Here is a 17,848-nt window from a genome sequence, read left to right on the forward strand (position 1 = left end):
CTGTACAGTCCATGGGGTTGCAAAAGAGTTGGACATGGCTTATCGACTAAATAACAACTTTATATCCCACACGTTGGTTCCAGAACACAGATGTCTTTTCTCTTTCTCCCCCTGAGATTCCCCACCCTGTGCCAGCAACATTCTTGAATATCCAGGGGTAGAAGCCTCTGTTAACCAGTTTTTGTTGTTCCCCGCCCCCCCAAGGTGTGATTATCTGAGCAAAGCAAACCTCCAGGAAAACTGCATTCCCAGATGAGTCAGCCATCATCACAGAGATTACCTAATGCTGAGCTGGACGGGTTCAGAAAGCTGAAGGCAGGGAAAAAGCCAAAACTCACAGGTTTGGAACTCAAGGTCACTGGAAGCCAGGGGTTGGCCGTGTTTCTGCAGCTGGTGCCATATTTATTTGCTCATTCTCTCTGGAGAGCAGGATGGGGTAGCCTTCAAGAGTCCCCTTTAAAAAGATGCTGGTATTTCTGGGAAGAGGTTCCTTCTCAATCTTTCCCAAAGAGCATTTGTTTACCGAGGACAGTGGGGTGGGGAGAGGGGAGAGGAAAGGGCCGGAGGATGGCGAAAGACAGGAGGATGAGAGGAGTGATTACTAGGAGGTACTTAAGCTCATGCCTCAATACTGAAGTCTCTTCTTGTGTCCAGGGGAAGACCACAGAATAATAAATTGATCCTTGTAAAGAGTCAAGACATGGTTAACAAAGGCAATAAACAGAACACATGGGCACCAGTGTCGTTGATTTTATTGCCTTGCTAGAAGAAAATGCGGCATAAGCTAAATGTTACCCATCCCATGCTGTGTTTCTTAGGAAACTTCCTGGCTTGTCGTCAGCTTGTAAGGAGAGTATTTCCAGTCTCCATTTGGCATAGACTAAGCACACAATAATCCAGGACTCCATTTGTGTAACTCTTCTTCACTCCCTGGGTCCTCAGGGCACCCTGACCTGCTTTTTCTGGCGGTGTATGCTGCTCTGACCCAGCCCCCAAGCTGCCCAGATAGGGGCTTCCTGTCTCTATTCCCTCAGGGTACTCTTGACTCACAAGTTACTCCCAGACTCAGCAGTAAAGACAAGTTTTCAGGTTGCCATTTCCCAACCTCAGCTTTTTGGGAGTAGTTATTTCCTGGTGTCTCCCTACCAGCCTCTGAAATAGACCATCCCAGATCAACTCCCTTTATTCTCTCTTCTTCTCAGAATAAAATATTAAGGAAGTCTTCCTCAATCACTCATTTACTTTTTATTCCTTTCTAGATACTCAACTTATTATTTTGAAAACTGAGAAGTTAAAGGAAAGAATTAAGTCCCTGACCTCTTTATATGAACTGTGCCTCAAGGTCACTGTGACTTCCCCGGTGGCTCAGACGGTAAAGCATCTGCCTACAATGCGGGAGACACGGGTTCAATCCCTGGGTCGGGGAAATCTCCTAGAGAAGGAAATGGCAACCCACTCCAGTATTCTTGCCTGGGAAGTCCCATGGATGGAGGAACCTGGTAGGCTACAGTCCATGGGGTTGCAAATAATCGGATACGACTGAGCGACTTCACTTTCACTTTTTCAAGGTCATTGAATAATTAAAAAGGGTCATTTTTTCTCTAGAGAAACTGTTTTGCTAATGAGTGAGAAGGAACGAGAGTTAATAGGTTAATGGGTCTAGGTAATGCTTATCAGTGCTGCCATAATCACAAAATAGGGATAGCCAGACCTTATGTGATGGAAGTATACACCACTACTTAGGAATTAATCTTGATAAGATATGAACCCAAATCTGATTAAGCCTCTAGATCTAACTCATTTACAGGAAATGCAGGGATCAGTGACTCTACAAGAATGTAATCAGGAAAACTTGGGAAAGTTGTTGGACAAACAACTCTGATTTTTAATTTCAAGAGGAAAAGAGGGGAGTGAAGAATCTGTAGATTAAAAGAGACTTAACAAGCATGCCAACCAATTGCAAAGTATGGACATTATTTTGATTCAAATTCAAACAAATGAATGCACTATGAAAAAAATTTAAGATAAGCAGAGGAACATAGACATTGACTATTTTTAATGATATTAAAGAATTATTGTTACTTTTGTAGTAGAATAATAGTACAGTTATTTTTTAAAAGAAACCTTATATTTTAAAGATGTTTTATTTTAAAAATATATTAAGTGTTATGGTATCTTGAATTTCTTTCGGTATAATCCAGAGGTCCATGGGGGAAATGGGGCACACGTGTAAATAACAGAAGATTAGGTAATGGTTTAAGCTGAATGATAGGTACATAGAAATTCATTATGCTGTTTACTTTTGTACATAATTGAAAATTTCCACAACAAAATGATAAAACCTGTAAGATAAACCCCTGGAAGAATGGACATGGAATGTATAACTTCCCAACCCTTAGAAGAGATAAAAATGAATAAGAAAACAAAAGGCAAGAAAAGGGGAAAAGCAGGCGAGGGGCGGGAATCTAAAAAACATTTCAAGGAGAAAACACAAAACAAGATGGCAGAAACATATCTAAAAGTGCCAGTGATGATAATAGATGGAAACAGCTAATTAATCTATTAAAATATAGATTGGGGAATTCCCTGGGGGTTCAGTGGTTAGGACTCCTCATTTCCACTGCAGAGAGCCTGGATTCAATCCCTGGTTGGGAACTAAGATCCTGTAAGCTAAGCGGGCTGCCTTCCCCCACACCGAAAAGACAGATTGGGTTAAAAAAATTCAACTTTGTATATATATACACATATATATGTATATACACACACACACACACACACACACACATATATTACAAGAGAAACCCTTAAAAAATGAAAAGGAGGAAAATGAAGAGATAGAAAACTATCTACTAGGCTAAACAAATGATAAGAAGCTGAAATTAGGTAAAACAGTTCAATAAGGTAAGAATGAAATGCATTGAAAGGAATTAGTAGAAAAGTGACCATTGGTGATCGTGACAAAAATGGTTTGGGGTCACAGTGGGGACTCAATCAGATTGTGTGTGACATGCAGTGAATGGCAAAGAAGTAGAAAGGCAGAAGGAACAGTGAGGGCAAGCGGAGGAGGCACATTCCTAGTTGAGGAAGAGGGGTTACTTATCGTTTGTTTACCAGTTTGAGCCTGTGTAAATATTGATGCCATGAAGCCAGAGGAGAGAGCCAAGGAAAAGAAATGGGAGAGAACTGAGGGGAAAGCAATTGTGGGGAGCCAGGCTGAGATCCAAAGCACCAGGAGAGACTTTAGCAACAGACAAGAAGAAAACATCTTCTATTTTATTTTATTTCTAATTTATTAATTGGTCCATTACACAAACAATACATGAATGCATACTCAAAAACATCAAACATTACAGGTAAAGCTAACGCACTCCACCAAACTACTGTGAACAGTTTGGTTAGTACCCTTCCAGACCTTCTCTATACATTTTTATAATACACAATTAGGTGCTTAGGATGTACACTATACAGTATTTGTGTGAATGGGTGTGGTATGTGTTTTAACATCAGTGGTACCATGTGTATTTCATGTATTATCCTTCTATTTTCCCCTAAACTCTTAAAAAAACTTAACATTGTATCTTAAGAGATCTTTCCATGTCAGTGCATGTAGGACTCTCAATTCTTTTTCACTGATGTCTATCTATAACATGTACCATGTATAACACGTACCATGCTCCATTCCCTAGATGCATATTTTGGTTTTTCCAGTTTTATAGTTACAACCAAAGGAACAACAGACATCACCGTAGAAGCTACATTATGAATAAAAGTGTGTAAAGTGTGTTTCGTTAAAAATGGAAAAATATTGGGTCATAGGGCATGTGAATTTAAAATTGTAATGGATACCATTTGGTTGTCTTTAGAAGTGGCTGTGCTAATTTATATGCTCCCTGGTAAGGTAGGAATCCTGTTTCCTCAGACTCTTGATTTATATTTTAAATATTTTGCCAATTGGATCTGAGATAGTCTCTTGTGTTTTAATGTGCATTCCCCTTATTAGTCTAAAGTTGGGCATCTCTTCACAATCTACTTGCAAAACTTCTTGCTTACGTACTTTCATAGGGATATTTCTAAATATGTGTATGTGACCAAAAAGCGTGAGTCCTACTGGAATTAATTTTTGTGAGTTAAGAGATCTAAAATTATTTTTTACCAAAAGGTTATGTTATCTTAGTACTATTTGCTGAATAATCCATTCTTCCCTTATTGATTTGAAATGTCACTTTTATGATTTACTCAACACGTGTGTGTTTCTTTCTGGATTCTCAGCTTTATCACATTTCATTTTGGTATTAGGTACCTGAGTTATTATTAACTTGGTTCACTGAATGGTAACTGATTTTGTCAGCTAAGATAATGAATGTGTTGTTTATGAGACAATAGAGGATATAATTCATGATACAAGAATTCTTTTTATTTAAATCAATTTTGTTATCTACAAACTTAGAGTATTAAGAAATGTGTAAACTTCTCTTTCAGACTAGTTCCTTTCTTAGGGGATACCTTGCAGGCTAAATATAGAGATGGAAGGTCTTTTCGCCAGGTCCCCTCTTTCTAGAAGTATTTGATGTTAAAGCTTTTTGGTGATTTCAAGTTGTTTCCTGGTAATGTCAAAGGGTTTCACATGGCATGGCAATATTACTGTTCATTTATAAGAATGTTTCATTCCACAAATGAAATGAGGTCCACAAATCATGAGATTTACTTTGAAAAACAATGTGATGCTCTTTTACTTTTACATTGGACCATGAACTCCTGAAGTGTTTAAATCATGCCTCATTTTTCTACCCCCAAACATTCCATTCAGGCTGCAGGCAGTGCCTGACTTGAACTAGAATTGAATTGCATTTCAATAGTGTTCCTATAAAATAAAAAAACAAAACTCAAGTTTCTAAAAAAAAAATTTAGGGGCATAACAAAGTTATGCATATTTTTTTCTGTCCATCTGCCGCCTGATTAAATTATATATATTTTGTGAATTTTTATTGTTTTCTTAAAGTAGGAACACTAGAACTAGACACTGACCTGACAGTTCACACCCAAATGTGAGAAAAATGTTCCCTTGCTGTTCATGGACTGCCTCAGGTATGATCTATCTATAGATACACTGCTTGCTTGCTAAATGACAGCGAGAACTGAGATCTGGGAAACATTCTGAATTTAAGTGGGCAAGCATACTTTATGGTTGTTATACAGAAAAATATCAGGCATGCAAAACAATGAATTAAAAAGGTAAATTCAACTTTTTATGGGGAAGTAAAAGTGTTACATATGCTATATTTTAAAATTCAGTTATTTTTAGGATCAAAGTTAGCACTCCTTTTCCTTCTTTCAGAGGAGTGACTTTGGCTCTCATGGGTAATGCCTTAGTTCATAAACTTCAATGCTCTGTTTAATAGCTCAACCTAAGTCATTAGACCTTGGGGAAACTCCCTGAACTATTTAATCTATCAGTTTCCCTGATGAGGAGAAGGAAAAATAAATCTAACTTACATGGTCCAAGAATGTTGAACAAGTTCTATGAGCCAAGTAGACTGTGCCAGTGCAGAATAGCAGCTTCTTACTTTACCATTATCAATCCTGAAAGGCTGTCTTACTTTTATTTTTGACGATTCTGCTAAAAACAAAAAGGCCATCTAAGACCTTAAACTTTCTTTGTATAGTGCCCCGCTTACCATTTTTATTTGTGAACACGTCAATCCAATTGCAGTGAACTGAAGGAAATCATTAAGAAGCACTTTTACAAGAATCTCTCTACTGACGAAAGGAATACATGCTTATAAAGAGCTGATCTTACCATAAAAATTCTGAAACCTGCTAGAGAAATAAATGAAACTGGAATGCATTCTGGAAAGTCAAAAAAGGGAAAAAAACAGGATGCAAATATACATCTCTAAATAAGAAACTATTAGTATTGCTAGAATATAGAAACATGGATTACTAGCCAGGAGGAGGTGGAAGAAAATGTCCAGTTTTGCTTAGGCAGGGGCTCATAGGGCAGAAAGAAACCTGAACTGAACTGTGTCAAAGAATGAAAGGCTACAGCCTAGCAGAACCCATTCTGATTTGGGTTGTCAAATGTCTGCAATGGAGGTAGAACCCATATTATCCTTTCTGGGGAGGAAGAGAGAGCTCTGAGGGACACACCTTGAATTCATCCTTCTGGGCCACTCTAATCCCTAGTCACTATAAAAGAGCTAAATTTGGTTTACCTTTAGGACTGGATTTACACAAAGGCATTAAAAGACAGCCAAGGCTGGTCTAGTCCCCCCTACCCTTTATTTAAATTCTTGAAATTCCTTAAACAGGAAACAAAGACTTTCATTTCATAGAGATATATGGAAGCAAAAGTCTTACTCAAACTAAGACTTAAGAGTTCTCTCTGATCTTTCCTTGGCGCAAGAGGCACCTGATGCTAGGAATGTAATGTTCATCATGGAGGCAAAGATGATACAGAAAGACTCACGACCAGCTTCCTTCATGAATGTCAGAAGATGGCCTATGCAATTTTGCCTATCCATCATTTCTTTTACGTTAATACTACTGTCCTTCCTAAATTATGTCAGCTTTTAGTTTTACCCCTCAACGACCTCTTATGCACTGCTGGAATGATTCATTTTTCTGAAATGAAATTCTAATTACAATCCAATTGCTTAAATTCACGAAATCATTCCTGCTTTCCTAATCGATGCCAGGTGAGTGAGGCAGTCGTTGACTGCCTGCCTCCTAGGAAACAAGCCTTGCTTATACTCTTTGAGCACTGTTTTACTTTTGTGACCTTCAAGACTCAGGTGTCACCTCTTTGAGAAATCTTCCCTAACAAAGCCATCCTTGATGGTGCATAAGAGACCTTTATTATTGCCATTGTATCTCTTGGTTTGTCTATATCCTTAAACTCTGAATGTTGAAGGGTGGGCTTTGTCCTTTTCAATTGAATTCAATTAGTAAAGAGAATTGAGTCACATCACAAACTGCCTGCCACTGAGCTATAACTTCCTTAAAAAAAAACCAACTTCATCTTAAAAATTTGCTTCCAGAAAATCCAGTGATATTTTAATTCTGGTTCTACAAAGAATTTTCATGAACAGATATTTTGGTTACTATAATCTTAAGTACACTGCACCCCTTTTCCCCCTTCCATTTTTTTTTAAAGGTCCAGAAATGACTAGTGTTTGGAACTTGGAGAAATACCCTCATCTCTGACCCATGACAGAATAATGAGTTTTAATTGGCCATCACTGAGGGCTTGATAGTAAAGCATTCCTGTCTTTATACTTGTTATGCTTAGTTCAGAACATTGGAAATAGAATTGGCAATATCCAGCTATTTTTGGACAAAAAATTATGAGTTAAAATAACCATGTATATCTCGCAACCCCTTTTTTGGGGGGTGGTATAGTAAGCTATAAAATAACATTGTAGCTACCTAATTTTTTGGGGGGGGCAATAAAGTTTGTACATATTGCCATATCAGAAACAAAATGTCCTATGATTCTGCAGTTGGCTAAAGTAAATAAACAGAAAACCTCTGTGGTACCCTGGCCTGTGAGCATTTCACTGAGAAAATTACAGATGGCATTCATACAAAGACTGTGCTCCTAAACTAGCATCTTAGTAAATTGATATTCCAGCTATGTGTTAATTGGAGACCCTAAGTATCAGAGGTAAAACTGAAATTTAAAGATTTAATCAATTGGAGGAATGCTTGATGTTGCTTTAAAATACAGTCTATCTGATGCAGACAAGCATATAGATTTTCCACGCTAAGTTGTCCCTGACTTTGAAGTGGGGGACTCATGAGAGTAGGTATGGATATACAGGTTTCCTTCCACAGGTCCAAAGGGAAGGCAGGGGAGTTGGGAAGCAAACAACAGGCACTACTATAGTTTAGCATTTTTTGAACATGGCACCATTAGTTATCTTCTCATGTCATTAAATTGAAGTTTGTTAATATTTAAGGCTCAGTACATTTTTGCCAACTTACTTTTTAGACATTTACAGAAAGCTTGCCTTTCTACATTAGGTCCTGCTATTTAAAGACAAATAATTTTGTTAAATACTAACTTGTATTTTTTAGATTACTAGAGGTTAAACCCTTAGAAACTGCCATTTATTTCTTCTGTGAACTATTCATGTATTCTACTGTGATTTTAAAAAAATGTAATCATAATTGCTTTAAATTACCATTTTAAACATATGAATCATTTCCTTTATGACTATTACTTAGGAATTATAGTGTTTTTCTACTCCCAACACCAAAATTGATATTTTCACAAAAATTCCAACTTTTCCTAATACTAGTTTTTCTCCACCTGTATTAAATATACTGTTCGCACTTCAGGGGCACACCCGGAGAGCCTTTTGGTAAACATTCCAACACGGAAGTTTCACTTCCTAGCTCATCTGATACAGCTCTACTTAGCAATCTTACTCCATATCTTCGGGTTGCTTCTTCAAGCCTAAGGACTTAAGTTCCTTTAGTTATTTCTATTAACATTAAAGTTCTGTTTTTAGTGAATATATCCTGCAGCATAAGTAGAATATAAAATAACTGGAAGTTCCATGTACACTCTGATTTTATGCATTTAGTTTGTGGCTTTTTATTTTAAATAAAGAACATTTGTCTTCTTTTAATGCAGAGAGCTAATTATTGATTCTCAGTAACTCCTGATTAGCTAGTTGGCTATAGATATAGAGCATCTTAATTTCTACAGGCACCTTTCTGAATTCAAGTAAAAGTTTTGGTAGACAAGGATTTCCTACTTAAATGTCATTGACATAATATGAGTATCAAGTACAAATATTGCTCACTGTTCTTGCATTCTTTAAGTTATTTTACCTTGAAGATTTAAGAACCATCCTTAAGTCATTAGTAACAGGTTTTCATTGAAGGAATATCTGGAACTGTGAAAATACAAATCTAATCAAATTAAATTTTGAACACATATAGAGCCAAATATTTCAACAAAACTGCAGTTTAATTTCAGAAAATGTGTTAAAATATATATTTATACATCAATTTCTGACACACACTTAATGTGTTAGTATACACAAAATGATGCTTTCTCTTGAAACTGTATTTATGAAATGTACATTTTAATTTAAATACTCAGTATACACTGCACTTAATCTGCATGTTGCATTTATTAAATACATTAAAATCTGCAATGTAACAAAACGTTTTCTGCATACGAAATTCAAAACACCATTTTAAATGAACAAAAGATGGCTCACTTCATTTTTATTTTTACAACTAGTGTATAATACACTAGCTAGCTCCACCACACTACCTGTTCGTTCTTTTTTATTTGACATTGTTCACAGACTAGTACATATTACAATAAGAGTGCTGGATAAAAACATGAGGTACGAAAGTGGTTCAAAGATTATAGGTCATGCAGATCATGCTAGACAGCAAAGAAAATTGTGACCGAGAAAACACTAAATAAAAATACATAAAGAATGTGCATTATAAAAAAAAAAAGAAAACAAACAAAACTCCATTACACAGCTTTGCTTCTTTGGTTACAAAGTAGGTTGAACAATTTCACAGCTTTTTATTCCCACCCGAAAAAAGTCATACGAAATGTCAAAAAGCAGAGGAATCGTGGCAATTTCTATTAGAAAGTAGAAACAAATGAACAGTTTTCTTCATCAAAATAGCCCAATTATTTATTATATCACAATAACTGGTGACTACCTGTACAGTTGCACTATGTTCTTCATACTTACACTATACAAAATTTACATTCAAGCTGGGTCTTTACTACTGAAAATAAATACCGAAGGTAAATTGCCATTAGTGTTAGAAATATGCCAGGATTCTTTTGTTCAATTATTGCCTAAACGTTTTATCTATTAAATGCAATCCTGTCTTTCAATTCCTTTACTGATACTTATAATTATTCCAAAAAATTAAAAAAGTTCTGTGACATTGTTCATGTACATTATGAAAATAGCAGCCCTGTAATAAATAAAACACAAATAAATGAAAACTTATGTAGGCAAATGTTACTGATATTGAAAGAAAAGTGGCTCTTTAGATGAACTGTTATTTATAATATGATAGAAAGGCTCAGGGTAAATCCATGGGTAATAGGAAACATGGGAGAGCCACCAAAGCTCTTAAAAGACCCTACTCGTGTGCACCAGGTAAAATGCAAACTCTGCTCACTTTAATACACCTCATCTATTACTCTCCTTGTGTACTGATGACAGAAACTGGACACCAACAGCGCTGCATGACATCTCAGAGAGGAAAAGCTCTTGTAGAATGATTGTCTAATACTGAAAGGGCCAAACACACAACTGAAGCATGGCTACTTGCTTTCGTATAAAGTGGAAAGAACACCAGTGGCACACAAGGATAGATTGCTTTCAGTTTTTTTCTTAATGAGGCAAGAAAGCTTTATGCTGAGGAGACATTCGGCTGCTGTGGAGGTTGCGTTGGCTGCGGAGGCTGTGCTATCACTGCTTGCTGTTGAGAAGTGCTACCAGGATTGGCTTGTTGGGCTGGGAGTTGGGATAATTGATCATTGTTTGAAAGAGATTTTAACAGTGCATTTTCTCGTTCAAGTAAAGAGTTTCTTTCAACTAATTCTTTTATTTGTTCCTTTAGAACTTCCACTTCTTCTCTTACTGCATACATCAAATGGCTTTTCACCAGATCCTGTGAAAAACAAAATTAGCAATGTCAAAAAGGGTGAAAGGGGAAGGAGCTGCTATCTGGTTCTCCTTATAAACACAAGACGATTGTGGTGTGCCTTATAAACACAAGATGATTTTATGCTAATTTTCCTGCTCTTGCTTTTTATGTTTCTACTGTTTCCTGACCAACCCTGAGGAAGATGGGGTGGAAAAAAATCTAGTTCCCAACTGGGGCAGCAAGTCCAAAATTTTCTTTTCAAAGTCTGGAGTGATTAAAAAAAAAAAAACCAGCTCCTTAAATTTTCAATTAATAAAGCTTAAAATTAAAAAAAAAGTTTAAAATCAAATACTTAGATGTCAGATGAAGAGAACAAAGGAAACTAAACTGCTATTAAACTAGTTATAGTAATGCTTTAAAAAATAAAGTGACCTGCAATTTCCAACTTCAAAATCTTAGGATTAAAAAAAAGGCAGACTAATGGCCTTTATTGACAACCTATTTATAGTTTTAATAACTTGAATCAAAATACTTTTTATAATGTTGAGTATAAATCTTTAAGAAAAACTGAAAGTAACAGCAGAAATCAGAACCAGAGTCAACAGAAACAAGCCTCTTTATTAAAGCTGAGTAATACACTCTCTGTCCACTGGACCACCAGAAAAGTCCAGGTCTCTAAGTTATTCTTGATGCTGAGATATTTAGGGGATCAAATGCATGTTGATTATATATATCCCCCCAAATGGTCCTTATCAGTAGCGTAACATGAAATGTAAGATGTTCAAGTAGTAAAAGTATTTACTCTAGTGGTATTTCTAAACTAAAAATTCTCAATGTTTTAGCATTTTCAACTAAATCTTATTATTGAAAAATATACTTTGGTCATCCTGGTTTAAAGAAATTAGATACTTGTTTTTTAGGACTGATAAAACCCAAGAATGTATGAAATGAGAAGACTATAAATTTTTACTTACCATTGCTTGTTCTATTTTGTTGTCAATGGCTACACCACCTCCCCCAGATGCACTGGAAAAAATTAGAATATTTCATTAAATTATTCTAAAAAACGTAAGCTCCCTTCCAACTCTTAAAGTAAATAAAAACATTTGTGTTTTACTTAAAACCAAAATAGTAATTTAAAATAGACTATTAGTCTATTTTCAGAATTTCATACTCAAAGCTCTCACTTTGCAAATGAGGATCTCAGCAAATAGGTGATTTCTAAAAATCCTTTGTAGTTTCAACATTTCTAACTTGCCTATGAAATATATATGCTACTTTAAAAATTAACTCCCAGTTCTATCCAGGAGTTCTCAATTCAGTGACCTTTAGATATATTTCAAATGAGCAGTATCTGCTCCACATCTCTTCATTTACTAACTGTATGTTCTAATTAACTTTCATGCAAAAATTTTAGTGGTTACTTATTGCAGTAAATTCAGATGATTACTCCTATATATTTTTATATTTTTAATATCTCGTTTTTAAATTTTAAAAACTGGCTTGTAAAAATGATTCAGAGGGCTTTTGGGCAAACAGTACTTGGAGGGTTGGTTAACAAGGAACTCAACTGTCTGGCAGACCTGCATGCTTTGACTGTAGCTTGCTACCTGGCAAAAATCACCAACTAAGGTATGTGGTTTAGACCAAATTTTCCTAGAAACAATTGGAAACAGTTTAGCTGGTAAGTATATCTCAAGTTCAAGTATCATTTTAGATGTATATGATAATGACACAGAAGGCTGAATAATTATCCTCTTTGGCAGTTTATATTTTCCTATGTATATAGCAAGGACCTATATCCTTTTCTTGGTGTTTTTGTAAATTTTAAAGAACAGTTATTAGATATTTCTAAATCTGATATATTAATCTACTGTTTCAATACAGGAAAAGGTCTTTATTTTTATATAAAACTTTACTACACATTCTTCATTTAATATTTAGTGATAAATTTAGGTGCTAATATATCTGAAGACTATTTTACTTTAGATGATGGGGACCCTCAATGTTATATCAGATTGAGGCTCAGAAATATCCTATCTGATGTAGTGGTACATTTTATATTGTAATCTAAGTAGACATGGTTACAATCCTGGTTTTGTTACTCACTACCCTACATCAGTAAATCATCTATTTAGCTTCCTTGGGCCTCAGTTTCCTCATCTGTAAAATGAAGGGGTTGGTATCTATGCCTCAGTGGCCTTTGAACTTTTTAATCCTCTAAACTCTGAGTCAATGCATGGAAAACACTAAGCTTGTTTATCTGAGCATTTACAATATTAATAATAGGATACTACTTCACTTCCTGCTATTGCTAAGATGAAAAGGAGCTTCTGTATACCTAATAACTGGAAAGGATATATAGATCATTAATACTTATATATGTTAGACTTTAAATGCTTGTAGAGACTAAATATGGCTTCATGTAACTATAAACTACAAAACTATATAAACTTTAATGTAAAGTTCAGTTCAGACACCATATGGATAAAGTCCCCAATACTGGCCATAATTTGGCAAAAAAGATGGTAATAGTTGGACACGACTCAGTGACTTCACTTTCACTTTTCACTTTCATGCATTGGAGAAGGAAATGGCAACCCACTCCAGTGCTCTTGCCTGGAGAATCCCAGGGACGGGGGAGCCTGGTGGGCTGCCGTCTATGGGGTCGCACAGAGTCCTACACGACTGAAGCGACTTAGCAGCAGCAGCAGCAGCAGGCATTTAGATTAGAATTTGCCTGAGAATCCCAGATTATACTTTTTTATTCTGTATCAAGGGATAACTGAAATCATTTCATGACTTAAACACAATCAATTCTTTTAATATGTCAGTTTAAAATAGACTATTATAAATGCTAACTTTAATACAGTTTTACATACTAATGAGCAAACAAACAAAAAATCTAAATAAATCTCAAACTCTTAAAAGATTTCTTTTCTGACAATTAAAATAAAACCTAATCAGTTTTCAAACCATTTCCTCAGCTAAGGAACAATAATTAGCATCCTACTCTTTGTTGATAAAATAACCTCAAGTTATTTTAACCCCAGTCCTGACATATATATCTTCGCACAGTTCCAATTCACCTGGCTTTCTTCTACTTGTTTCTTAAGATGTTCACTGCCATCTCTTCTGGAATGCCTTCTAGTTTCCTAAGGTGAACCAATATTCCATCCCTTTTGTGGTTTCAATAAAATAATCACAAACTTTTTACAGTGCATAACCATGAAATTCTGGCCCCTCTATATACTCACTGTGAATTCTAGGAAATTATTTAACCTTCCTAGATCTCAGCTTTTTTTTTTTTAATCTAAAATAAGGATGGTATCTTCAGGATTCTTGCCTGGGAAATCCCATGGACAGAGGAGCCTGGCGGGCTACTGTGCACAGGGTTGCAGAGTCGGAGGTGACTGAGCAAGGAGCAAGGATTATAAACCCCAATTCACAAAACTCCTGTGAGGATTAAGTGACTTTAAATAATACTACCACTGTTAACTCTATCAGACTGAGCTCTTTGAGTGAGGTTCATTATCATCTTCACCTCTGTGAAGAGAACAGTGCTTGGCACATAGGAGCTCAGGTGTGTACAGAAAGAGTCAATATGACAACAGTTACTGAATATATTAGAAACAATCACTGGTTCATATTAGGAAGCCATTCTATTTTTTTGAGTTTAAATAAATCAGTAGTTCTCCGTGTGGTCCCTGAACCAGGAGCATCATCAGCATAATCTGGGAACTTGTTAGAAATGCAAATATTCCAGTCCACTCAGACCTGCTTTTGAGGTGGGATTAAAAAAATCTATTTTAATAACTCCTCCAGCTGATATGCAAGAAACTAAAGTTTGAGAACTACTGCTTTAAAAATAAAGATACAAAATGGGCTTCCCAAGAGGCTCAGTGGTAAAGAATCTGCCTGCAATACAGGAGACTTGGGTTCAATCCCCTGGACATGAAAATGGCAACTCACTCCAGTATTCTTGCCTGGGAAATCTTGTGGACAGAGGAGCCTGGTGGCTCAAAAGAGTTGGACATAGCGACTAAGCAAGCAAGCACCAACATGGTAGTTTTAAATAAAAACAAATAGGAGGGTATTCTATTTGATGATCCCAGAACATGGGATCAATGAGGGTAATAAGGTGTTTTCTATTGTGTTCAAAGTCAACATAGTGGTTTGGGGTTCACAATCTTTTAAAATGAGAATGATTAGCTGCAACAGAATGAATACTTTTCTTTTATTTGCTTCCTTGACCTAACATTACAGTATTAGGCCTTGTTTTCTTTCTTATTGCATTCACTACACTAACTGGGCGATTAATAACCAGTTTCTGAACTTGAGTTCCTTAAGAGAAGGCTTCGTAACACTTTGTAACTATTCTGATAAACTATACAGTGCTACAAAAGGGGGTAATTTTCATAAAGAAACTTTCTGTTTACTATGGGTCACTCTTTTAGAATAAAGTCATAGGTGGATTAGCATTTATTAGATGAATAAACAATTGTGGGTACTGAGGGAATGGACAGAAATATAGAACTGTGAGAAGAAACACAAGAATGACTATTACTTTTTTATATAATGAATGTTCGTTTCTTGGAATTGTGGCTCCCAAAGGAACCAAAAGGAGCTTGATAGTGCTCTAAATAAATTACAATCACATTCGTAAGGAAAGTAAAACTTAAGAGAAAGTGAAAACTTAAGTATCAGTGTTGGATGGACTTTCACGCTGTTCATCTTTTAATTTACCACAATTGGTTCCCCACCACAGTTTTTCTCCCCAGGCCTGCTTACTCTTATCACATTAGATTACTTGCAACCTCACTGAGAAGACAAGGGGCCAGATAGGAGACTTCGCTCCGTCTTCACAAGTGTCTTACATTTGCATCCTTCTTAATAGGCTAACTCTTTCATCCATGCTCTCAGCTCAGTGACTGCAAATCATCCCGTCTTTCCTCTCTAAAAATTAAAACCAGTGAAGGCAAAGTTAGGCTTAACTTGATCTCATACTGAAGAAAAATTCCTTATGAGAAATCAAAATTTTTCTTTATTAATGTGGAGAGAGACATCATGACTACTGTTTAAGATAAAAATAGTGCACATTTCTTCACTATTACACTTTGACTACTGCTGTCTTTCTTCTCAATAGAAATGCCATTTTAAAAATTATTTTTTGGCCACACTGTGCAGCACGCGGGATCTTAGCTCCCCAACTAGGAACTGAACCTGCGACCCTGTAGTGGAAGAGCATAGTCTAAAACACTGGTCTGCCAGGGAAGTCCCAAAAATGCTTATTAACAAAGCAACAAGGTAGAGGAAAGGAACACAAATGACTTCTCACTTCATGGCAGCACACACACTTTAGTGAGTTCTTACTCCAAGCCTGAGTAATACTCTCACTTTACAGTTGAGGAAACTGAAGCCTAGTAACTTACTCAGACACAACCCGAGAAAGTGAAAGTGAAGTCGCTCAGTCGTGTCTGACTCTTTGCAACCCGCGGACTGTAACCCACCAAGCTCCTCCGTCCATGGGATTCTCCAGGCAAGAATACTGCAGCGGGTTGCCATTTCCTTCTTCAGGGGATCTTCCCAACCCAGGGATCAAACCCAGGTCTCCCACATTGCAGGCAGATGCTTTAACCTCTGCACCACCAGGGAAGCCCACCTAACCTAATTAATGTCAAAACACATGCTTTTCCTATCACAACATTAAGACTGTGAAAGGAAGAAAGCAACTATCTATAATGACCTAAAAGAAATACAGAGTTGTGTGCATTGTGAAAAGTGCTTAAACTTAGTTGTGAAACCACAAGCATGGATCCTACTATGTTCATAACATGCCATTTATCTTATCTAGCATATTCCTAGAAGAGGTTCAGGTCTGAAAACAAGGTAAGTAGCTTCTAGGAAAAGGCACTTGCTCAGTGATCTTTAGACAACCAGCATAGTTTGATTCTCTGCTAAGGACTAAAATGTTCTTTTGTTAGAAAGTTGAAGGTACCTTAAGACTATACAGATCCATATGCAGAATATTATTTTAAAAATTACCTTGCTTTACACAAAGACCCTCCTAATCTTCTCTGTTGAAGCACAATACAATTAAAACAGGAATTCCACAAATCACAAAATAAAATGTTGTGTGATAAGAACTTATTTGACTGAATTGGCAATCTCATACACTAAGGTTCAAGCACCTTTACCCAAACCAGGTAAAATCAATTCTTTTTAAACTTAAAAGTAGAAGCTGTAGTCTTTCTTGGAGGCCAGTCCTCAAAAATCACATACTGTTTCCAACACATCATTGACAATCTTCAACCCCTTGCCCACCGCCCATAAGCAGCTCTATATCATTAGTGCTATAAATGGTTTAATTCTAATCTGGATTACACTTTGCCTCCTCTCAAAGAAATGTGTGTTTTTATTTTTAGAAAGTAATTGTTAAGTAGCTGATTGCAAAAGAAGAAATCCAATGAATCTACAGCTCAGCAAGCTTATCAAGGTTAAAAAAAAACCAACAACAAAAAACTATTACCCTTTCTGTAAAGTGAAGTCGCTCAGTCGTGTCCGACTCTTTTCAACCCCATGGACTGTAGCTTATCAGGCTCCTCCCTTCATGGGATTTTCCAGGCAAGAGTGCTGGAGTGGATTGCCATTTCCTTCTCCAGGGGACCTTCCCAACTCAGGAATCGAACCCGGGTCTCCCGCACTGCAGGCAGACGCCTTACCGTGGGAGCCATCAAAAGGAATTTTAAAAACTATTTACATTTTCTCACAGTTAAGAGCAAGTGACAATCCTCCTTCCAAAAAAGAGCCTATGTAGATAAAAATTCATACAGACAGTCTCTGGCTAAATGCAAACCTCTGCGGTTAAGAATAAAACTGTAAGACAAAATTAACAGAAAATTAAGCCAAGAACTCAAATTGTATGTACCCTAATTATTAACCATAAGTTCTAACAATGTAAAAACAATCTGTTTAATTTCATGGTTTAAAAAACATAGGCAAAGTCCCCATGGAGATTTTATTCTCAGTAGCACAAAATAAGTGATTTCTGTGGACCATAAAAGCTGTTATCATGCTAAGCAAGCAGATAAAATGGCTATTCACAAAACTAAACGTTATCAAGTACTCAATCTTACTGTGAAAAAAGCTTTTTACCAAGGAAATATTAAAAACCCAGCTAAATATACAAAGATTGATATTTGTT

General features: G+C 36.3%; 1 protein-coding gene across 4 annotated transcripts in view; it reads right to left on the bottom strand.

The window, feature by feature from the left end:
* TSC22D2 (TSC22 domain family member 2) overlaps positions 3,270-17,848 on the bottom strand; it is a 50,860-nt gene continuing 36,281 nt past the window's right edge. For 3 of the 4 annotated variants that reach the window (XR_001918144.1, XM_018049048.1, XM_018049051.1), the window contains 2 exons: positions 11,619-11,670; positions 3,270-10,668 (listed from right to left, as the gene is read on the bottom strand). Coding sequence is in view for 2 of the 4 variants with exons in the window: in XM_018049048.1 (XP_017904537.1) it covers positions 10,408-10,668; positions 11,619-11,670 (313 nt within the window). In the remaining 2 variants the exon portion in view is untranslated. Of the gene's footprint in view, positions 10,669-11,618; positions 11,671-15,521; positions 15,601-17,848 lie in introns of all 4 variants that reach the window. The other variant, XR_001918143.1, reaches the window with a different exon arrangement.

The sequence above is a fragment of the Capra hircus genome, chromosome 1 (genome assembly GCF_001704415.2).
Source record: "Capra hircus breed San Clemente chromosome 1, ASM170441v1, whole genome shotgun sequence".
In the NCBI taxonomy this organism is placed as follows: Eukaryota; Metazoa; Chordata; class Mammalia; order Artiodactyla; family Bovidae; genus Capra; species Capra hircus.